This window comes from Zosterops lateralis (assembly GCF_965231275.1).
Source record: "Zosterops lateralis genome assembly, chromosome: 1".
NCBI classification, from domain to species: Eukaryota; Metazoa; Chordata; class Aves; order Passeriformes; family Zosteropidae; genus Zosterops; species Zosterops lateralis.
In genome coordinates, this window is record NC_139762.1 from 69,240,747 (window position 1) to 69,264,548 (window position 23,802).

At 43.4% G+C, this 23,802-nt stretch overlaps 1 protein-coding gene across 1 annotated transcript in view; it reads right to left on the bottom strand.

Annotated features, from left to right (window-relative positions):
• Positions 1 to 2,615: 2,615 nt before the first annotated feature.
• The window catches only part of GMDS (GDP-mannose 4,6-dehydratase), a 406,821-nt gene continuing 385,634 nt past the window's right edge, over positions 2,616 to 23,802 (bottom strand). Inside the window, exons 10-11 of the mRNA XM_083864918.1 lie at positions 4,802 to 4,870; positions 2,616 to 4,439 (exon numbers count right to left, since the gene is read on the bottom strand). Of these exons, the coding sequence (XP_083721044.1) occupies positions 4,377 to 4,439; positions 4,802 to 4,870 (132 nt within the window). The 3' untranslated portion in view covers positions 2,616 to 4,376. The remainder of the gene's footprint in view (positions 4,440 to 4,801; positions 4,871 to 23,802) is intronic.

Sequence of the window (23,802 nt, forward strand, 5' to 3'; positions counted from 1 at the left end):
CAAGCGACCTCTCTCCCCCGCCCGCATCTCCTTAGCCCCCATCACCAAATAATTGCAAACTATCTGTTGATGTTTTTCTTCCACCCGTCAAAACGTTGGAGCCCTGCCTGCTCCAGGGCTCCGTCCTGGTTTTGTTGTGTCTGGAGACAATGCTCCGCCAGCGAGCCATCGGAGGTGAAGGGGGGTCACAAGGGGAGGCAGGAGCGCGGCCCCGAGAGCCCACGGGGGCCTCCCCTCGCCGCCCACCCCGCAAACCAGCCACCCACGGGCGGGAGGGGCGGCGACCCCCGCCCGGTGCCCCTGTCCCGGTGCCCCTCTCCCCGCGCTGCCCGGGGCTGCCCCCAGCGCGCCTTCCCGGCCGGGCGAGCAGCGGGAAGAGGATGTGACCCTCATGTCCGCCCGGGGGGGACGTGGCTGCTTTATGTTCAAGGCGTCGGGGGGAGGTGGTGGCGGCGGCAGGCTCTTCCATTTTCCCAATTTACACCTAAATTTTATTTTTCTAAATACTCTTGCAGCACTGGATGCGCCCCCGAGAAGGAGCAGAGCCGGCCGCGGAGCCTCTTCCCGCCACCGCCGCCCTAATCCGGCCTGTCCGTGCCTGAGGAGCGGGGCCGCGCTGCCCTCAGCCCCTGTTTGCGTTTACCCTCCGGGCTTGCGCTCCAGGCTTCCAGGTGTATTTTTAGATGGCGCTGGCGGTTTTGCTGTGCGACCCCGTAAGGAGAACCCCGTCGCTGTGTCTGGCCGGCCTTCCGCAGCGGGGCCTGTGTGGCCTGTGGCGGGCCCTGCGGCAGCGCCCACCCCCGGCCCGGCCCGGCCCGCGGGCAGAGGGGCCTGTGCTCCGTCGGGCCGCCCCACCTCGCGTTCCCTGTTGTCTACAGGCCCACGAGTGGCCGGTGGCCTCTGAGAGGCCTCAGGAGAAGGAAGAAAAAAATTAAAAGGGGTTCTAGTGGTGCTTTTACCATTGTCAGGACAGGTTCTGGAGGAGGCCGCGGCCCGCACGGCGCAGGCGGGGGCTGAGTTACGGTCGGGAGACGCGGGGCGGCGGCGCTGACAGGCGGCGGGCGCGGGGAGCCAGCCCGGCCCTCGCTGCTCGTAATTCCTGGCGCTGCCGGGCAGGGAGCCGCGGGCAGGGCCGGGCCGGCCTTCCCCACCGGGCCCCAGCCCTCCGCAGCCCGCCGGGCAGGAGCTGGGCCTCTCTCCCGTCCCTGCCCACCCGAGCTCCCTCTTCCTGGCGAGGCAGCCCCACCACCCACCGCTATCCATGGCTATCCCGCTTCTCCCCGGAGCATCGGCGCGGGGTGAACTCTCCGCTTCCCCCGAGGCACTGGAACAGGCTGCCCGGGCAGGGTTCCGGGCCCGTATTGCCGAGCCCGGGCCGTGCAGAGTGCCAGCAGTCTGTCCCTGGCCACCAACCGGTCTGTGCCACAGCGGTGCCGGGAAAGGCTAAACCCACCTTGTCCTTTGCTTTGCTCGGTGCTGCTGCTCCCGATGGTTGGAAGCTTGTGAAAGACGCCGGGGACTGGGGGCCTGCTCGGTTATTTACTACTGGAGCTGCTCTTTTCCATTAACGATGCTGCGGTGTCTCCATATGACACCAGGGACGGGCAGAGGGGGGTTGTATTTTCCGAACCTGCGCGCAAAAAGCGCTTGACAGGCACACGAAACTGCGGTGGAGAACACAAGTCTGTAACTGCTGTATCAGCTGCATATACCATATCATCTCTCTAAGTCGAAGCTTGTTAGTGGTTTGTTTTGTTTTGCTTATAAGTTATTATTTATTTCGTTTTCAAGAAGTGATCCCGTGATCAAAGAGCGGTACTTTAGGAGCAATTCAGGATCAGGCAGGAAGGCAGTATTGGGGAACCGAAAAGCAGTTCTGACCTTTGCCAAATGGTGAAAAGCAGCGAGGCAGTGTGCATTTTGTCGTGTCACGACCAGTACTTTTTTTTTTTTTTTTTTGTCCCTACAAAAGCAGCAGAAAGACACCCATCAGCAGGCCACCGCGAGGGACTGCTTGGTCTAGAATCGGTTTCCGCTTTCCCAACTTGTTCCCCAATATAGACAGAGAAACCAGAGAATGAAAATGCTTCTCTGGAGTGTGCTACAGTGAGAGATGCCAAAGAAAAAAACCTTAAATCGAAGCTCCCAGTCCTCGGCAGAGACGTGTAAACCAATATTCAGATGTACCAGCAAGCCTGCCAGTGACTCGCTGTAAGCGAAAAAATAGTTCGCAGCGATACAAAAGTGCCTTGTCATAAAAAGCGCTGGAATACTTCTAAAAATTATTATTCCGTTCGCCACCAAGGCCAGACCCGCCACCCGCAGCCTGTGAGCGCCCGGCCGAGGGGCTGCGGAGGGAACAGGCGGAGCTCGCCCCCTCCCTGGGGCCCCGGGGCCAGGGGGCAGCGCTGGGCACCGGAGACCCGTTCGGGGTGTGTGTGCGGTGGCAGGGGCAGAGCACGGCCACGGCACAGGGGCTCTGCAGCAGATCCACGCCGTGTGAACGCTGCGGGAGCGCCCTGCTAATCCAGGGAGGTGCACCCACGGGGAGGGGGCTTAGTGTTATTTTACTCTTTAAAAAAAAAAAAAAAAAAAAAAAAAAAAAAAAAAAAAAAGCGCAGCCGTAGAGTCGTGCCCGTTGGAGGAGAAAAACACTCAAGGAGGCTTTTTTGTAATTGTAGCCACGGGAGGTGAGTGGCAACGTGTGCGTGATGCCGTGGGGAGGCCCAGGCCTCTGGGCTGAGTGTCCGCGACCTGCTCGGGATCGGTGTGTGCTGGAAGAGCCCCGAAAGCGCCGCGGAAGCTGCGTGCGGGCTGGAGAGCCTCACCCGCGTGGGGAGATGCTTGGAGGGAGCGCAACAGGGACATCCTTCTGTCTCCGCAGCTCCCTCCCCTCTCCGCCTTACGAGGGCTCGTACTCTGGGAACCTGTAGGAAGGGTCTCAAGCAGCGGCCGGGCTCCCATGTTTCCCTTTCCCCGTTCGCGCTTTCGAAGGAACAGCCCCAAAGGAAGCGGCTGCTCCGGTTGCCCGGGCTGCTCCACTCCGCGCCGCGCGTTTCCCACGGCACCTCCGGCAAATGCCGCCCTTGGAGACCCCGCATTGAGCACCCTCCCGGCTCCCCCATGGCTGTTCTCGAGCTCCCTCTTGTCACCTGCATCACTTCCATCATGGGACCGCTCCCGGGCATTGCTACCCACCCCCAGCCCGTGACTGGCCTCCTTTAAACACGGGGTTCCCCCCTATACAAAGTTAATAAGCAGTAGATGCACTTCGAGAAAGTGTATCTCCTGTGTGCCTCCCTCCTGTGCATCTTGCTCTTTGCTCACTTCCAGGCATAAAGTTAGAGTGATGGGAGTAATTGGTGGGTGGAAGATCCTAAACCAACGGGAAATGTATGGGCTTGACGACCTCTGGATAACCCAGGTACTTTGGCACAAAAAGCAAAAAAATATTTACTCACCTTGAAGTTTCTTTTTTTTTTTTAAAGCTTTTTTATTTATTTTGTTTTTATTTCTTAAGTCATCTTTTGAAATGGTTCACACTCCTGTCTGAGGTTTAATTATAGTAAGCAGGAAGAGGGTGGAAGGGGAATGGGTTGATTCTTGGGGGAGGGAATCAAAAACCAAAACACCCTAATCTCCCCGGATTGAGAAGGTGCTGGACAAAAAGGCTTTCTGTGACTCATGCACTCTCTGAAACGAAGATCTGAAAAACATACACAAGCCCCAGCTTGACTGTTTTGAAAGCAATTCCAGCAATTAGGAATTAATTCAGCATGGTCAAAAGGCGATTTCACTGCAAGTTATATCAAGTTATCCAAACTTTTACAGAGTTCAGGTGCTGGAAATGGGCTGCTGGGGTGGAGGTAAGGCTGCAGGAAAGAAAAATAAGGAGTGTTCAGGAAAGGCAGAAAGGGCAATCTGTGGAGCAAGGTCTGGAGGCATGGTGAGCCCATGTTTGCACCAAAGGTCTGTTGATGTGGAAGAGGGAAGGGGTGGGGGAGCAGGGAATGCTTTGTTTCTCAAATGGGATTAAGTACTAAAAATGTGCTGGAGGTCCTAGGGAAAAGAAAGATGAGTCTCAATTAAAAATGAAATCAATGGATTTGCTGGCTGATCAAGTTTTCAGGTACAGTATAATCCTTCCCCAGTTAATGGCAGAAGACAGATTTAGCCCAGGCAGAGCTGACCCTGGGACGATGTGTGGGGCAAGAGGCACTGGGAGGATGTAGAGGGTGAGGGCAGGAATAAAACCGTTCTTTTACACACAGTCAGGCTAACAATAAAACCATCCCAGGGAGGGGCAGCTGCCCTGGTGGCTCATGGCAGTGCTGGCCATGGGTCGAAGCTGTGCTGTGGGTCCTGTGATCCAGGGCTCAGGCATTGGGATTGTTCCTCATGAGCTCCACGTCAGCGTCCACCATCTCCCTCACCAGCTCCTGCAGAACGAGAGACAGATGAGAGAGCCCCAGTGCAGAGAGAAATGGGCAGCATGTCAGGAATGCCCCAGAGTATGACAAGCCCCCCTGGCCCCCCACAGCAGAACAAGGAGAGGATGGGGCTTTGTTGGGCCCTGCCCACAGCAGCCCTGGTGTGTCAGTGCACTGCTGTGCACTGAGCTGCCACAGTGTCTGCTTTCTTCAAACCAAGGATCCATGCAGAGGCACCAAAAATGGGGTATCTCAGGGTGTCCCAGGCCACCTCACACAGAGGTGTCCCCCCTCCCTTCCCCTCCCTGCGAATTGTTTTTAGAGGACGTGAACACCCAGCAGGTACAAAGCACACCAGAAAGGCCACTCACATCAAACGTGACTCTCGGCTTCCAGTTCAGCTTTTGCCTGGCTTTGGTGGAGTCCCCTTGCAGAAAATCCTGTGGAAAAGAAGAGAGAGGCACTGCAAGGACTGTTACCTTCTCCACCCTGAAGGCCTCCCCACTGTTCCTGCTTCCTTGTGAGCTGAGCACAGGCCAGGCCCACCAATGGACTCTTCCAAGGATGAACTGTTTTTCTTGAAGATGCAATTTTAGTGGAAGCTTATATGCCTATTAAATCACCAGGAGGCAGCATCCTTTCACCAGGCTATTTCAGATGGAAAGAGTTATTCTCTGTTTGTGTGTACACAAAGGGCTTGAACTCAAGCCTTACAGCCATATAATGGTGAACATTTTATAAGAAGTTATTGTACATCTTAGTCATGCTAGTGAATGAACTGATTCAAAATCCTTTTCCCCCCATTTGTTTAAATAATGTAAATCACAGAGCTAACATGACAACTAGTCTCTTTCAAATAAAAACATGATCACAGACAAATGATGCTGAAAGACTGTTATGGATATGGGTAACCATATGCAACACCAGTAAACATCCAGATTTTGAACGTGTACATATTTTTTTCTTAAGGTATTTTGAGTATTCACATGCAAATAAAAGTGTAAATATCTCATAAATGAAAAGAAATTGCCTTGAAACCATCACAGAAACCAAAACTTTGGTCATGTTCACCTTACTGTTCAAGTATCCTTAAAAGTGCTACCACACCAAAACAATCCCACAACCAGTCATCAAAAATAATACAACAAAATTAAACAGAGGCAAAAGCTCCTTTAACTGCATTTCACTGAATTCAAAAACTGGCTGTATCTTTCTTTAAAATTGGGAGACAACGTTTAAACAATTAGCTTTTTCCAAATGTACATGTTGATTGAATAAAATATATAATCTCTTCTCACAAGCTGTGTGTCTTTGTAGCAATAAATACTAAAATTATATCTGTCTAGGTTTAAAGAAACCAAAACAAACCCAGCTTGGTTACAGAACAACAAAGCTAAGGCTGAACTCTCCTCTTGCATTTGACTTTATGGTGGTTACACAGCAGGCTTTCCAGAAAAAGGCAAGGACTGCTTTTTCTCTCCCTCTTCCACCCTCTGACCAGCGGTGGAGCTAAGGAGCATTTTGTGAATGTAGATTTTTTTAAACTTGTAATGCTGCATGCTACATTTTTCACATGCTCTCTGTTGATCCTATGTGGTTCAGGTCATGTTAACTTCCAAAATCACCTCATCCTGTGCAGTAAAATGTAGGAAATTGTTCTTCATAATTGTGCACAAGAAAGCTAGACATGTTGCTTCCAGGAGCAGAGGAAATCCACCAAAGGAAATATGGCACTGAAGAAGGGGACGTGGAACAAACAGGTCTGCCGAGACTTACTCCAGGCAGCAGTTTTACTAGTTCAGTCTTTAGGCTAAAAAACATTTCATCTTGCCTTCAGAAGAGAGTAAACAGATGGATCAGAACAAAATAATATGACAATAAAAAAACTCACCATGATTTCCTTAAATTAGACTAAATGATTTCCTACTGCAGCCCTATAATGGGCTTTTTGAAACTGCAGCAGACATTTGAGGCCAAGTCATGCAAAACTGCATCAACTTGAGGGATCCCCTGGAGGGTCGTGTGAATATGGATTGCAAAATCTGGTTTGAAATGGGAAAGACACCCACTAATTTTGATAAAATTTGGATCTGACTCTAATGTGCTCATGGAGGTATGTCTTTTATCTGGAGTACAGTTTAATTTACATACATGTGTATATATATGTGTCTGGAAACAAGGAAATCCTTCATAAACCAATAATTTCAGTATAAAAACAATTGCCCTTTATTCAGCCCTAATTCAAGCCATTAGCTAGAAGTGAAGTGTTTTTAAATCACCTAGTTTAAATCATAAAGGCTATATCATAAAACTTAGATTTCCATTTTTATAAATGCTATGTAAGTAAAACTTTTACATCCACAATCTTTTTGTCAAAAACATACTTCGAAATGAAGCCTTATCTAAGATATTGGCTTCCCATTAAAAAAAAGAAAAAAACCACAACAAAAAACTACTAGGAAGCACAGAATGAATTGCCATGGCCTGCTGTATGTAGCTGCATTCTGCTTTTGAACAGCTTGGGAGCAGTCTTTTAACTGTCTTGGACAAAAGCTTTTTCTTAAAACAGATTATCTTAAAAAATATCTAATTCCAGCCCTTTATTCAAAAACATAAACGCTCATCTGCTGAGTAGGCCAAAATAAGGTTTGAGGTAGGCACAAATCAGTAAAAGGGAAGTATTTGCAATGCTGGATTATACACCGAGATCACACAAACAACTAGTATGTTGAAGCCATCGAGGTTTAAAAATCCTCATATTTTTCCTTTAAAACATCACAAGCTTTAACAATAATGCAGTAAAGATATTAGGACATAATCTGTGAAAAAAAAAAAAAAAAAAAAAAAACCAACAAAAAAACGGGGGGGAAATAATAGTAGATTTAATATATATGATAATACAAATTCCCCGACTGACTTGGGTTAAAAGATTTTAAGTGGCTCTCCTGAAGGAGTTTGTGTCCTTTTGAGAAACACAACTTTGTTAATTTACTTGAAAACAGCATTACAGACAAAATATCTCCTGGGCACTTTTAAAAAGGTCCACTTACAGAAGTTACCAGCTACAGAGGCCACATGAAACCATAATATTAACACCTGAGCTCAGGGTTTGATTGTATTCTTATTAGCCAAAGTTTCAACACTGAATAGAAATGATGACTGGAACAAAGCTATTCCTGATGAAAGGATTGTATTGCAGTCATGTTTCCTGTATTTTTCTACAAGTAGCTCATAATATGAAAACAATAAGGTAATTACAATAAAATAAGAATATTAAAAAAAGCTTCTCTTGGAACAGAATGACTGCTTGTTTATATAGTCTAAGTTTTTCACTGAAACCAGAGATGCATCTGTCAGGCTTCCAAAAGGAAAAAATCCACAAAAATACCACCATCCAAAAAAGCCCTCTAGTATATTCATCATTAAAGTGTATTACTTTTTCAATACCAAGGCATCATTTTCTGGAACACAACCAGATCAGAAAGAGGAGAAAGAGGAGATAAAATTCCACCATAAAAAAAGCTGGATTTTTATTTTTTTGGGGGGTGTGGGGGCAGGGGTGGGGAGGTGGTTTGGTGAAATGGGGGGTGGTTCTTGAAAAATAGCTGCTGCTGAATATAAACTGCCCCATATCCTCTTTCTGATGGAAAAGAACCTTATGAAATGACAGCACTTCATGTTTCGTATTCCTGCAGGATTACTTTTTCTGTGCCATTGTGCTTTACATACTGACAGGAAAACAAAGCCCTTTGACTCCCTGAAAACTCTGAGGGTTTAGATACAGAGTCTACAACCCTGAAAACACTAATTAAGGCTTTCTGTTGTTTTTACAGCACACAGATCATGAACATAAAATCAAGACTTTGCTTTTAGTTATCCATTTTGTAAGGAAAACCCCCTTATTTTCCATGCAAGCAGTTAGCATAAATGACTAGTAATGACAAGTTTTAATGGCATGCTAAGAGTCAGAAACAATATTCAGGTAAATATTGAAAGTGAAGCAAGATGGAAAAGACAGTAGTCAAATTCTCTGTTGCCACTTAATATGAGCAAGTAAATTCTACAGTTTTATTTGCAGCTCACTGTCATGACTGCCTCTCAAAGAACAGAATAAGTTCCTATGACATGAATTTTTCTGGTTTACATTTTCTGCAAGTGAGGCTGTGTAACTGTAGAAAATACCCCATTATTACTAAATTTGCTTTTGTGATTATTCAATTTTGTTGTCCAAATGCACACATACAAATGCATACAGATAAGCAGCAAAAAAATTTGTTATGCAATGTGGTAAGGCATTTTTAAATTTGGTTTTTAAACCACAAGACAAAAATGTAAAGCATTTTAATGTAAATATCACATTTCCCAAGCTCTTGTTCTGAGTGTCATTGCGACTCCTATTTTGTCTTGGGCAGTGATTGATCTGGTTTCACTGTGCATTGTATCACTGTCTTATTCAATTAACTTTAACTGAAAATTTAAAGCCTTAAGACAACGTAAGAAAAAGGAGATAGTGTGGCCTGAAAGAAAGCCAAGGTTTCCTTTATTACTACAGCTTGGTTGATTCCCTTTCAAATGTGGCTTCACTGAAGCCAGCATCCAATGCCAGCTTTTGCTTTCTCTTACACTAGAATAAAACTGAGATCAAGTCCTCAGTAAAACACCTGTGATGGAACTGTGCCCAGCTCTGCTTGCTGAAGCACAGACAAGGGTTTACCTCTAAAAATAAACAAACTTGATCTAAGCACACCACAGTATAACTGCATCTGAAAAGCAGCCAGGGTTAAGCTCACAATCAGCACCACTGCTTGGAAGATGATTTGTTACATCAGGGTTCCCATTAGCAAAGAGTACTGACCCAGCCTGGTGGAGGCTCTGGCTTGAGTGTTTAGTCTTGCACTTTTTTGCTCAAGATGTTTTTTCAAAAAGGATTTCAAAAACAGAGGGGCCAAAGTTTCCTGCAAACCCTGCTAGTGTTTTTCCTTATTTTCTTCTTAAAATCCTCACCTTTTAGCTCTAACTTATCACATTAAAAGAAAAAAAATAGATACTTGATTAGACTGCAGTTGTGTGTTTTCATCATTATCATAGAATCATAGAATGGTTTGGGTTGGAAGGCACCTTTAAACTCATATAGTCCAAGCTTTCTGCACTGAGCAGCGACATCTTCAACTAGATCAGTTACTCAGAGCCCCATCCAACCTGACCTCAAATGTTTCCAAGGATGGGGCATCTTCCACCTCTCTGGGAAATCTGCTTCAGATGTTTCAGTGTTTCACCACTCTCATAATAAAAAGTTTCTGCCTTATATTTTGTGTAAATCTACCCTCTTTAAGTTAAAAACTGTTACCCTATTACCCTTTGCCCTATCACAACAGGCCCTACAAAAATTTTATATCGCAGTAATTTATATACTAAAGTTTATCTTATGAAATAATCTCCCCTTTGTGTATTTCTTGAAGCATTTTACACAACATTTTTTAAAGAGGGTTCAAGTAGTAAATCTCAGTAGTAACGCCAGCCCCGCAGTACATATGTGCATCTGCTGCAGCTTATTGCTTGGAGAACAGCCTTGCTGAAGTGTTGCAAACATGTCAGGAGACTGCATGCATTGCTCACTAGGCAGTTCTTTCACCATCAACCTTGTCCCCCATTCCCTGCTGTTCTGCCACATTTGCCACTAGGCCCGGGGACATCGTGTCTTAACCCAGATGCAACATCGGAAAACAGTTACTGTGATGTCTTCTGAGCACTCTGTTAGGAAAAGTAGAAGTATGTCACTAAACCAGAGCTGTAGAGGCTGTAAACACATGCCTTACTGGTGCAAACTTCCAATGCATGGCTCAGCTGAGCTTGGATCAAACCCCAGAAGGAGTCACAGTAACGAGCACTGTGTCTCCTGTGCGCTGCTCTGCGCGTTCTTCTGGAGATCCACGGGACAGAGAACACTGGCTTGGCTTCTTTGCAAAGGGCAGTGTTTGTTATAATATCTATAGTAACAGGGATGAAAACCCTGTGTAATTATAAAGCAAGATACTCCTATCTCCATAGTAAATGTGAGGAGACTGAAGATAAAACATTGAAGAGTGAAGCCCAAACCTAACAAGAAGCACAGTAAACATATCCAGGAATTTAAGATGAGCCAAAATGTGTTGTTGCTCAGTTTTCATTTTTTCTTTCCACTGTTCTTAGAAAAGCAAAGTCGTGGAGCAGTTGGGGTACCGAGGGAATAGAAGAATGCCAGTGAATTTGGTTCCTGATCTAAATTTGTTTTAATGCAGCATGAACAGACTGCTTTCCACTCTTGGGTCAGCAGTCTTTTGCAGAAAGACAGTATTGTTCGCAAAGAACCACAGGAAAAGGCAAAAGGCAAAAGCAACCAATAGGCTGAAACTCACATATAATTAAATGCCATTGAAAATAAGAGGCATAATGTTTTTTTTCCCCTAGCATGTTTTCCTATGCAAATCCCCTCCCTATTCAGAAAGTTTAATCTTTACTAAAACTATGTTGAGGAGGAAGGGAAGGGAGAAGAATGACCTGAGGAAAGGGCTGATTCTGCGCTGAGCCCCTGCACATCCCATGGACCTTGGCAGGCTGCGAGTGCTGGGCAACTTTAGGGTAAGGTCTTATCTCGGGACCCCCCTGCACTCCAGCAATAAGGCATCAACACAAACCACACAGTCCATAAAACCTGAGCACAACCTTCGCTTTTCCGCCAGGAACCAGGGGCGGTAGAACAGCGGCTTTATCTTATCGCTTTGATAATCTTTAATTTGACCAGCTTCCAAAGGGTTAAGGCAAATGAACTCGGAACAGCAATAAACATTAGGGCGATAATAACAGTAATGGAGCTCCTCTCCCTCCTCCTCCTCCTCCTCTTCCCCTCCCTGCCCTGCGCCTTTTCCACTTCGCTGCTGCCTATCAGCCCCAGCCGAAGGCGAAGCCAGACCTCCCTTTCAATGACAGGGGGTGATAAGAGGCTCGAAGAAAACAGCAAGCTGTCTGGTCTGCTCAGGAAGTCGGGACGGCTGGTATTGTCCATCAGCGGGGCCACGCGGCGGCCGGAGCCGGGAACAATGCTGCACTCCGGGGAAACGGGCTCGCTCAGCCCCACGGCCCGCACAGATAAAGCAGGAGCGGGACTAGCCGGCCCCAGGTGCCCCTCCTCGGGAGAGACCTCGGCCCGGGGCGAGCACCCGGAGCTGCAGGCACTAGAGCCCCTCGCAGGGCTGAGCCTTGCTCGGATCTGTCCATTTGCCAAGCGAAGCCTGAGAAAACATCTTGGTCAGTGCCGTCCCTCGAGCCAGATAACATTCCTCCCGAATTACAGCCCGATATCCCCGAGGCCAGTGCTGAATTTCACTCGCTTTGGGTACGGAGCTGAGCTCACCCATCAGGAGCCGCCCCGCACAGCTCTGCCAGGGCATCCTGCAGGTGGGACCGGAGCTGCTTTCAGGCTGCCATGCATGAGGCGCTCCGAGGAGCGTTCCCCCCGCAGTTTTGCCGAAAACAGCAAAATTCCTGCAGCTGGCTGGAGAGAGGCGGCTGCTTCTCTCCCTTGTAGTTTGCCCTGAGGCCCAATTTTGCCTGGGAAGACCTGGACATTGTTCCCCAGCCTGGATGTAAGTGCAATAGTAACCTCAGCTCACGGCCCTGAAAAGTGCCAAAGCAGCTTCCGAATGGCAAGATCATTTCTTCTTCACAGGATTCCTTCTCCTAAATAAGCGGAGAACTTCTGGAGGAGAGCAAGAAAATCAAACCCGCTCCATTTGCCACATACAGACCATAATTGTGATAGTTCAGGTATTAGGGCTGGGCACAATCCCAAAATCAGAGAACGGTTTGGGTTGGAAAGGACAGTAAAGAACATCTCGTTCCAACTCCCCTGCCATGGGCAGGGACACCTTCCACTACCCCAGCTTGCTCCATGCCCCATCTAACCTGGCCCTGAACACTTCCAGGGATGGGGGAACCACAGCTTCTCTGGGCAACCTGTTCCAATGCCTCACCACCCTCACAATAAAGAATTTCTTCCTAATACCTAATCTGAACCCTCTTACAGTTTAAAACAATTCCCCCTTGTCCTCTCACTACATGCTTTTGTATAAACTCCCTCTCCAGCTCCCTTGTAGGTCCCCCCATAGGTATTGGAATGCTGCTCTATTTCTGTCTTCTTTTCTCTAGGCTGAACAATCTCCAGTCTCTCAGCCTGTTTTTCACAGGAGGTGTGCTCCAGCCCTCTGACCTTGCTCCAGCAGAAACCCTTCCTTTCTGATATGTTGTACCTGGTCATCCAACCACACACATCACAGCTAAAATCTTTAGCATGTTTGCTAAAATGCAAACTAATAATTATCAAAGTGAGATTTTCCTACTCTTGAAACAAAATAGAAATGCTCTTTGCAAATGCTGTTTACAGGTGGTACCACTCCCCTTGACTTACACTGCCCTGTAGCCTGGCTGCTGATGTGTGAGCTAACCATTCCATGTTTCAAACTAACCTGGGCATTAAGAGGTGTCTGAATAACATGGATTTTGCATGACATGGGTTAGAAGCATTTGTGATTTTTTTTTTTTTACAGTTTAGGTTTGGAGGAAGTTGTATAAGAGCATGTTTCTTCAGGTTCCCTGGACAAATGTGTCACTCGCACATCACTAAAAACCAGGACGCTGTGAGAAATTAATCTCTTTCATATAGATGGAGATCAGCTGTAGTATAGGAAGAGAAGAGGTTTCTTGTCTTTTCACTGGTACCTTCAAGTGCTGCTTTATGCTGACTATTCAATGTGTTTTCTTCTTGCTTTACCCATTCTCCACTCTGTCAACTATTTTGTGGGGGAGAGTACGGTAATAATGTCCTCATCATATGCAGTTTTATTGTTGCATTATGTATATTTAGGTGAGGGCATGATAGCTTTGAAATTTTTACATGTAATTCTCACCTTTTTTTTAATCCACTCTGATTAGTTTTCTCAACATTCCCTACTCTTCACATTTTCTGCAAAGATCAGGAAATCCCTTTGTGAAGTTGTTCGATTTTGGCTGGGTTTATTGTGCAGGAATGAATGTCTTTTTCAGCTGTCTTTGCTGACTGATGTGTAAAAATGAATAGGAAAACTGATAACCCCAGCTATCCATGCTGCAATCCTACTTAATTTCTTCTCTTCTTCCACTAAAAATACTTCATTTATAGCAACTTATATTGGAAATGTAAACAAATTCAATTATCATCTCTGGTCAAATACCAAATGATAAGTAAAAAAACAGTAAACATTAGGACAGCTATCTTGTAGTCTACTTACAGATATTTATCTATCTACTTTAAGAGCATTAAGCAGCTATTTAATGAAAGCAGATCTATGAACTCAGGATACTACTTCTTCATAGAGTTTTTCTTTTACAGGATGCATTGCTTGTGATGATTTTGCTACCCCATGAACGTTCACATTTCTGAAAAAAAAATCATGGCATTTGTTATGTTAACATCAAAATGATATTAAAATATTTTTTGGAATGGGGTGCTGTTATATTTGCCCTAATAAAATATTGCTTTATTCAAAATTGATTCTTTCATCTAAAAAGCATATAATTGAAAAATTCTAATTAAATCAACTATAACAGCTGTTGTTGTCTTTGCCCTTTTTTCACCTTACCACCTGAAGGTGGGCAGGAGACGAGACACCCCCTTCCTTAACTCTTACAGTGTTACATGAACCTTTGTCCCTCTGAAGCTTGTGGTGAGACTTGGGGGAAGAGGACAGAGAGGAGATGAATATTTCTCTCTTCCTGTCTTCCTCCCTGCTATGGATTGACTAGTACATAGGAGTTGGCACAGAGGATGTTCAGTCATTTCTCATTGTTCGAGTAGAAGTTGTAAAATACTCCCTCCCTGCAGTATGGGGGATGAAGAAGGGAGCTGCTGCTTCTCTGGACAAAGTCACAATCTGCCTTTTACTGCTGGCTGTTTTTTTAGGACCAGCCTCCCTCTACACAGTCATAAACCCAACTTAATTTATGGGATGCATCACCTTATCCCCCACCCCTCACTGCATTCCAATTTCTCAATAAAACCCCCGTCTGATTTGAGAACCCTTTTCAGGACAAAATATCTGGAGAGAGTTTAAGCTGTGAAAAGCTTCAAGGGAGCTCAAGAACTGAGATCTTTTTACCCAAGGGGGGGAAAAATTCCAAATCCCCATATGGAGGGGACTGAGAACATGATACTGTGGGGCTCCTGTCTGCAAAAATGAAGCTATCCTTGTCTGAAGAGAGCTACAAGACAAGCAAGAGTCCACAAAAGGGTTAAAATAAAACAAGGTAGGATAATTTCTGATGCTGAGTATGTCCCAAATGTATTCTCCTGTGCACTTCATAGAGAAGGAAGTCCAAGCAGTGGCCTTTCACATGACATCATAAAAGCCTAATTTATCACCAGCCACCAAACATCTAGAAAATCATAACATCCTTTCAGGAAAACCATGTGCAAGATAATCAGACTTGCTTTGATGAAAGATTTAGTGCTTGAGTCCAAGTAGGACACTACAAAGAAGAACCCTTTGCAGGTAGTAGCACACAACAATGCACGTCACATTTAATGTTTCAAACTCACACTTTATTCATTAAAAAGCTTATGCATTTCCTGCCCATAAACAATCATTTTTTTTACTGTGCACGTGTGTTCAACCAAACTTGTTAAGATAAAACACTGGTCACTGGTTAAGTCCAGACAAGATAGACAGCTGAATATCTTTTATAGATGAAACATGTGCTATGGCTGCAAATAAAGGCACTGTGGTCCCCATTTCCTCATCTCACAGTCCCTTGCAAGTGTGTTATGGATATGGGCTGAGTATTGTCACAGATTGTCACAGCCTTTGAAAGGCTAAAATCCTTCCAGCACACTCAGCACCACTGAACTGAGGGGTGCATTCCCCCTAACAAATGCCAAAACATTCTGCCAAAGACCTTGTCTCTCTATCCAAGGCTCTCACTGTTCTGCCTCATCGGTTTTTGGTGACTGGTGTAACCTGACTGTCTTGATGGAAAAATACTGCTCAGCAAGCAGTATATTGCCAAAAAATCAATTGGTTTCACATTTGCAAATGAAATCAAACAAGTCTGCTGTTTGTGTTGATTAGGCAGACAAAACAGAGCACAAAGCAATTAATGAATTGCTACAAATACCAGCTACATGGTGTTCAAGATTTCTTTTTGACTGTAATGTAAGTTTGTTCGTATGCATTTAAAGATTCACAGATTCCAATTGCTGTGCAGTTCACTGATCCTGCTCCTTAATAATCTGACCCTTAGGCTCCTGCTAGTCAACGGCCACAGGTTCTTCTGGTCTGACTGGAAAAATAACTGGATTTTCCACACCATTCTTGGTAGTTTGTTGTTGCATATTCTCTGATCTTCGTTAATAAAAATAACTTCCTATTACATTTCCTGCACAGGAAAGCCTGGGAAAAAAAAAAAATCATAGTTTTTCCTATGACATCTTTCACTTTCAGTGCAGACATTAAACTCACCACACAATCTTCCAATAAATCAATAAAACAAATACAACTATTTATTTTCTTTTTAAAGATCAGTATATTGTTTCCTTCCCTTACTTTGGTATTTAATTTCTCTCACTTTTTTATTGTTTAAATCTTTCTCATCTTTTGGAGAAGTTATTTTCCAGCAAAATCCCATTTATCTCCTTTTATTGTTTGACAAATTTCTTTACTAATTTGATATGTCTCCCATTCTTTCATTCAACCCTGTCCCATTTCTCTTTTGAACATCAATCTCCTGCTCACAAACATCATCTTAAACCTGGCCTTACTTTCGTATCTCTTCTTCATCCTCAAAACATGCTGCCTCACACTGAGGTTTTCTACTCTAGTGTTCTTTTCACTTGAACATTTCTTTTCTCTGTATCATGACAGATTTGTTCCTTTTTCTTTTCCAGTGGTACTCAGTCACACATCAGCTTTCTCGTCCCTCAGGATTTTGTGTGGAACATTGTAGGGTTCTGGGAGACAATTCATATTACCAATAACACAGCAGAGATTTGCTGACAGGGCTGAAACTATGTTGAAATAAGTTTAAAGAAGCAATAAGATATCCTAAAGCTTGCAGTGCCAGTGTAAGTAAGGGTAAGAAGCAGATTCATTGACTGCTATTACTATTCACAGTAGCTGCCTATAAAATTCCACAGATTTGGCAGTGCATTAGCCATATACACTTTAAAAGCATGGCTAATATGCTCTGCTTCTTTCCAAAGCATCACCAAATGCATATACCACTTCTTGAAATCTGTCCTCTCAATGACCTTCTTCTCTTAAATACTTTCAACTCTAGAAGTAAGGAATTTTGGATCTGGTAGCGAAAACTTCTTCATTACTTCACCCTGCAGTGGTCAAACATGAAAAACTTCATTACAGAAGGAAAACAGCATTTTCTACTGGTCCTGCCTTACTTACCAAACTTCTTTAGTTCCACAATTAAAAAGCAAGCAAACTGTGCAGGCATATACAGCAGCAAGCATGGGCTCAGAATACTCCAATGTTTTCACCTGTATAATGTTTAAAATGTGAGATGCCTCATCAATCACTTGACTCCTTTACAAGGAAAGTGTCTCTTGAGAGCACTCATGCACATTTATTGCCAAGTTTCAATGTGAAAGACAGAGCTGTTCCTCAGACAAGCAATCCTATTTTTCATTCATGTTTTGGCAGGGCAGAGATGCCAGGTAAGAGTCCCATTATGCATTGTACAAACACAGAAATGGCAGCCCTTTCTCCGAAAATTTATCAAAGTCAAGTATCACCTCCTGGAATATTATGTTAGAATTCATCTACAGCTCTCATCTCCTTTCCAGTGCAGGTCACTAGTGAAACCTTCTGCCTTGATTTACTTTCTTTGTCGTATTCCAGTGTAATGGCAATACACATGAACACACAAAGCCATGAATTACAGAACTGACATGTATCTACTGAGAATCTCAAAGGCAGCTCAAGAAAGCTAGATAAACATCTTGGCAGCTTCATTCCACTTGTAACCTAAGCAAGACTTCAATTAGATGTATTACCACTTAGACAATACAGAACTGCTTCAAAAGAGCACAGCAGTGACAATGAAGGACTACCAGAGAAGATATGGATTTTATGTAATTAAGCAGCAGTAATGACATTACAATGGGAAGAAAGCACTGTCACTCCCATTTCATGAGGCTAGGAGGCAGGATGATTTAGGGACTTCAACAACATTTGGAATGAGAGGGAGGAACAAGAAGAGAACCCAGGCTGTATCCTGCCATTTCCCTCTGATGTATAGCTTCCTACAGATGAAGAAGTCAAGCATTCACATCACACTGCATCTGGCACAATTTGCCCAGTGTAAGTCCTCACCATTGATTTGTAGTGAGCAACCCTCCAGAAGCAAACTGCTCCAAGGATGAGTGATCATACAGCACCTTGATGCAGCAGATGACTTGTTTAACCACATATTTCTCATTTGTCTATAGTCACACTGGATTTTCTTTTATAGTGTCTATCACATAAAAATCAAATACTCATCCTAGCAATACTAAAAAATTACCATTGCTTCCTCAACTTTTCCACCCCAGGATGCTATGATTGACTTTAGAGTAACAAAACTTGTGAGTTTATTGAGTTGTCTTTTCTGCTCTAAAGACTTAATTTTCAGATGAAAAATAGCCAAAGAGAACAACTGTATCTTTTACAACTTAAACAATATACATTTTAACTGCATAAACTGCAGTAAAGTCCCATGAACTTACTATTCCATACAGGCAGTGACCTGAGAGAGCTCTCACTTTTCATAGCATCTTTTGGCATAATTTATATTTAAATAATAGCAGTCAGGATCATTTTCATCAACATGAGAAAAAAAGTTCAGATCTAATCAAAAGACAGTTGTCTCCTGACACTGCCTGCTCTATGCTTGCTTGAGCACGTAGGCAGCAGCTGGCACTTCCACAGCTTGATCATTACTACTGCTCTTCAAATTATGCCTGTCACACAGGTTAGGAAAACATGAGTAATTAAACATAAACAGCGTCATAAAATAATAGTAAGAAAAAAATTAATAATCATCCAAAAGAGTGTTTGGGGCAACTCCCTACAGCACCTTGGATTTCTGCCCCTTCTGCTCAGACAGTTTTCCTCTGTGTACTTTTTAATTATTTCCTTCATGAGTCCTTTAAGGCAAAGAGGTTTGTACAGGAGGGAAAAAAACCACACGTACTAGAACTGATGAGAACAGTGATATGCAAAGAAGAGAAATGCCAATTAAATATTCCTCAACTGCTGCAGGCTGACTCTGAATCGCTTATGGCAGGGACTTACGCCTCACTATGAAACTGATAGTTTGAGATGCACGGATTTTAAAGGATTTTAAATGCAAAATTTCATGACCTGCTTGTTCCTTATTTGAGCCATGCACTACAGCTGGTCACCTGGTGCAGTATCTATCTTCTGGCCCATTAGCTTCTTATACCAAATTCAGCATTTAAACTGTATGGAGGTCAATGCAGAAATTCTGCAGTCCTGCAGCCTCGGCAGTACACGTATATGTATGCTGCCTTTTGCTCAAATAGTCAACAACCAAACTAATTCCTAACTCAGTTCTCTTACAAAACCAGCATAAAACAACAAAACAATAAAGACTGAGACTTTGGACCATGTTATTAACAACCCTAAGCAGGCTGTTGTAGCCTATTTTTGTGCACATGGTTACGGGAACTGAGCATGCAGTTCTGGTAATTGCATACAAAAATGACCAGCTACATGAGTAACGGGACATTTGTCATCTGCAATTCTTTCTGTGTAGGAACTCTGTGAAATGTGTAATCCTTTATGATAGCAGACATGCAAATGCTATGTAAGAGCAGTGTTTTCAGCTGCTTTACATCCAGAATAGTTATTCAGATATTTAACTAGAAGGTGCAACCAACTCGATTTACTCCCACTTGGTCTGTGTTTTGCATGGGTATGAATTAGACAAAGTTCAATGTAGGGAAGACTCGTGCCTGTCTACATAAGAAGAAAAATAAATGTAGTAACATACATAATACTGAACATATTCAAATCACATATTAAAAGAACATTTAGGTTGTTGTTCTCGTTAGGTAATTTTTGCTCATCTGTGTGCCTCAAGTTACATATTTTCACACAAATTTTAGCATCTCTCTGAAATAAAGCTCTTCTTGCTACAGTCCCTAAGTGCTTCAGCTTCTATATTCAAGGCTGAAATTGTTTAACTGACCTCATCAGAGGTGCTAACTAGCATACTAAAAGTATGCCAGCAATTCAATACACCTGCTCATGCTACCTAAGAGAATTTTTTTTGGGGAGAATTGCTATTTCTGGGGTGGAGGGACTTGCATATCCAATCATGCAATCTTCCACTGAAATCATCAGGAGCCTGGCCAAGAAGTGACTGAGTGGGCTAAATACAGCCCAGGTTTGTAATGTTCATCATCACTGCTGGTAGCATCCCACCAGGCTAAACTCATAAATTTGACAGTAGGAAGAAATGAACTGTCCCCATGTGCCATTATTCTTGCACTTTATATGTCTGCTTGATTTAGTTCTTTTTCCACTAACGTGATGTAAAACTACTAAACTCAACAGCAGATTTTCTCCTTGCCTTCAGGGCTTGCTTTAAGCTCTTTATTTCTCGGTATCAACAGACAGCATAGGAGGCATATCTAACTTGACTCCTCCTTGGATAAATTGTTGTTGGATATTCCCAGTATCTCCAATTGTGGTTATTTTAATCTTCTATTTGGTGTTTTTCTACCACACCTTTCTTCCATTTCACCATTACTACCCTCCCCATCTCCTTAAAGGCTCCACCCACTGTCCTCCTATTTCTCAGCTCAGTGCAATCCCTATATTATACTTTCCTAAGGCTTTTCTACCTTTGACACATATGAATATACTTAAATCTTTGGTTCCATCTCTGAAAAGCATGTTCAGTTAAGTTGGCTCCTTTCACTAATCAGTTTTTCAGCAGAGTTTGCTTGCCAGAACTGGGGAAAATTATACTCAGATTCATGAATTAAGACATCATAAACTTCATGTACTATTTAGCAATGTGCCATATATGGCAACTAAAAAAAAAAAAAAGAAAAAAAAAAAGTAGATTAAACCAGAGGAGACCCTCTGGCTCGTTTATGGACTCAAAGTATTTCTGGGAAGGTCACAAATCTCCAAGATATCTCCACAAATTAGATTTTGCACTTGGATTTCTAATTTAGCTGAAAGATGTGTAAAAACACATGCAGCCAGACAGCTCCTTGGCTATACATCTAAGGAAGCTCAAGGCATAAGTTATTACTTCCAAAGTCAATTGTAACTTATGCTCACTAAATTGGCTCCAGATCCACCCTTTTCAGACAGTAGTATAGGAATAATTTATTCTTCTGGTGAAAAGCACCCATTTTAGCTAAACCACACCCCCATCTGGGAGTCTCACCAGCAGAAATGCCAAAGGCAGAGGGATTCAGAGGTGCAAAGGGCTATTGAAGGCTGGTGGAACAGGGGTGAATAAAGCCCAGTATGTAATAGTGTCTGTCAGCACGCTGAAACGTATAACCTCTCCCTAACACAGGGGGTCCACAACACAAATCCGAGAGGAAAATTTGTTCCTGTGGTTCAATCATCACATTAGATGAAGAGGTTTCCTCGCTTTTAACATCCATTTGATTTATGCCAGAAATCCTATGGATAGTGGTTGAAATCATTGCAGCTTTCTGCATGTTTTGATCTATATCCTCAATGTGTGTCTTGTTTTCTCCCATTGAGAATATGCTGTACATAAATATGGTACAAGAGGTTTGAGAGCTCTGATTTTAGACATCTACCCCAAATGCCAAGTTAATTGCCTTCCAGTGCAGAGATAAAAACCCTACATAAACTAGGAGCTTTTCTCTTACCTATTACACTGGAAACCTGAGTTGAATGAGGTATGTGAGTTCAGCCCCTTGCAGTGGCAGCAGTGACTTGAAGTGATCTGCACCACAAGAGAGTTAACATTCCCATGAGAGATTGCTTCACTATCTACAGAAACACTGACCTACATACAAGGCTTTTCTTTCCCCAGGTGAACTCCTGCATCAGCAGCTACCCAACAGAAGCCTCCTCATGGGAGATCTTTAATAGCAGTAACTGCTGAATGAGAGGGAACTGCAGAAACACACTTGTTGCCAAACTGTGCATTTAGTTGGAAGCAGGAGAAACAGATGGGGAAATCACTCTTCAGACAGTGTTTACTAGCACAATCAGCACCTGAGGCAGCACTTATCCAGGTGCTGAAATTACAGAGGCAAGTTTTACGATGAGAAATCTATTCCTCATATGACAGCTATATTTCTCATCATGGATCATAAAAAGTAGATGATCCATCAGATAACTACTTGATTGCAATGTGCATCACAGTAAAACCATCAACCTTCTGTTTTGTTTTACGACCCTGGTTACATCTGGAATGCTTTCAAGAAAGATGCTGATGTTCACTTTGGGTACAAACTGACTCAGGAAACGTACTGGTTTGCTACTTACATGGTAGTAGATAGCAACACTAAGGGGGAATGATAGCAGGAATACTTCCAGTTTTGTTACCAGAAAGATCACTTTATTACTACCAATATAATTTTATTGAATGTTCTTCTTGGACTGGACTAGAAAGAAGATTCTTAATTGTCTAACACTTCTGCTTTTCAGTCTAACAAACTATTCATTTCAGTTGTCTATTTCCTCTTACGTTATAGATCTTTGCCATGACTACTAATTCAATAATAGTAATGATAGTAATGAAGTCAGTATTTGTAGAAGTCACCTAGTTCTATGTTTCTGTTATAACAACAGTCATTTCTTATCTTTACACAGTATTTGTTGTCAGATAATTTCTAATTCTTGTCCCCTTAGAGGCAGAAAAAAGATGAAACTACTATTCTAAGGTTGCAGAGCAAACCACAAATAAAATTCCTGATTTATCTAAGAGTATGTAGTAGAAATGTGAGCTGCATTGTAAGCAAACATTCCAAAGAGACACGTTAACAAAACCAATTTTTGCAAAAACATAAAGATTTGCTCTTGGAGATTGTTGTGATCTCAGCAGAGTGTAAAATTTGGGCAAAAAGTTGTCCTTGCTGGTGTGCAGTCTATCTCTTTGCTTGGCAAGGTTACAACTCCATTAAACAAAACAAAACAAACTAACCCTCTGGTCTTGCACAACTCTGCCAGGAGGGCTTGCAAGTTCTCTGGACAATTGAGGTTGCTCTGAAATTGTGAGGTTGAAATCACATGTTGAAATCAACAACACTGAACCATAGCTCAATATTCAAATCAGTTTTCCATGCAGGAAGATCATGTCTATAACAAGCCAGGACATTGAGTCACTTCATTCTTGACCTTAACCAAATGGGTTAAAGCAATATATATTTCATACTGCCCTGCAAAAGCTCATCTGTGCTTGGTATTAGCAAATAATTTCATTCATTCCAAGTACCAGACTTCAGTCACTTTTTTTCTGACTGCATGATAAAATTCAGATGTTTTAAAAATATCCTTCTTCCCTACATGTGCCACCCAAGCAGCAACAGCAGGCCTTCTGCTAAAACCTGACAATGAAATCTGGTTTTGGAGAAAGACCGAACGTGGAAAACTTCAGTGTAAACAACAATTGTTTTGGAAAATTGTGAGCATACCAGCCTGGGGTAGGGGAATTGAAAAGGAACACATTTTTGCCAGCTTAACAGACCTTATCAAGCTCCTACCTTCTTAATGGACCATGAGTCCCTTAAGCCTCTTTTTGTACAGTCCAGACCTCCTCCACTGCAATTATTTCGGTCTGCGCACCCCTTCACCTGAAATCTCAGCCTTCCTTCAAGTGGCTGCAGACTTTTTATCCTGCATCTGTAATCTTGTTTCTGCCCCAACTGATGGGAAATCCAAGCTGTCCCTCCATTAGATGAACCCACACACCCCGAACTAGGCACCAAACCCTCCCACTGTGTTTTGCCCAATCGCACAAATGCATTTTCCTTTTGCAATACTTCCCGTAGAGATCCAGCTGGATCCTAAGGAGTCTCTGAGCGGCAGTATCTGTCAGCAAAGCCAGTGTGCCTCTATGCCTGCCAAATCACCAAGCTACTTGTGTTGGGTAGCAAGAAACAGAGATTAATCGACTGACCTTATCTTTTTACTTTCCCATCTTACCCTATAAATATTGGGGAACAGCATGGATGAAGAGAAACAAAGATTAAATGACGGAAGAAAGTGCTCTCCTCTCCATCCATAAGGACAAAATGGGCAGGAATAGGGACTACACTTAGAAAATAGATGAACTGTCTCTCTGT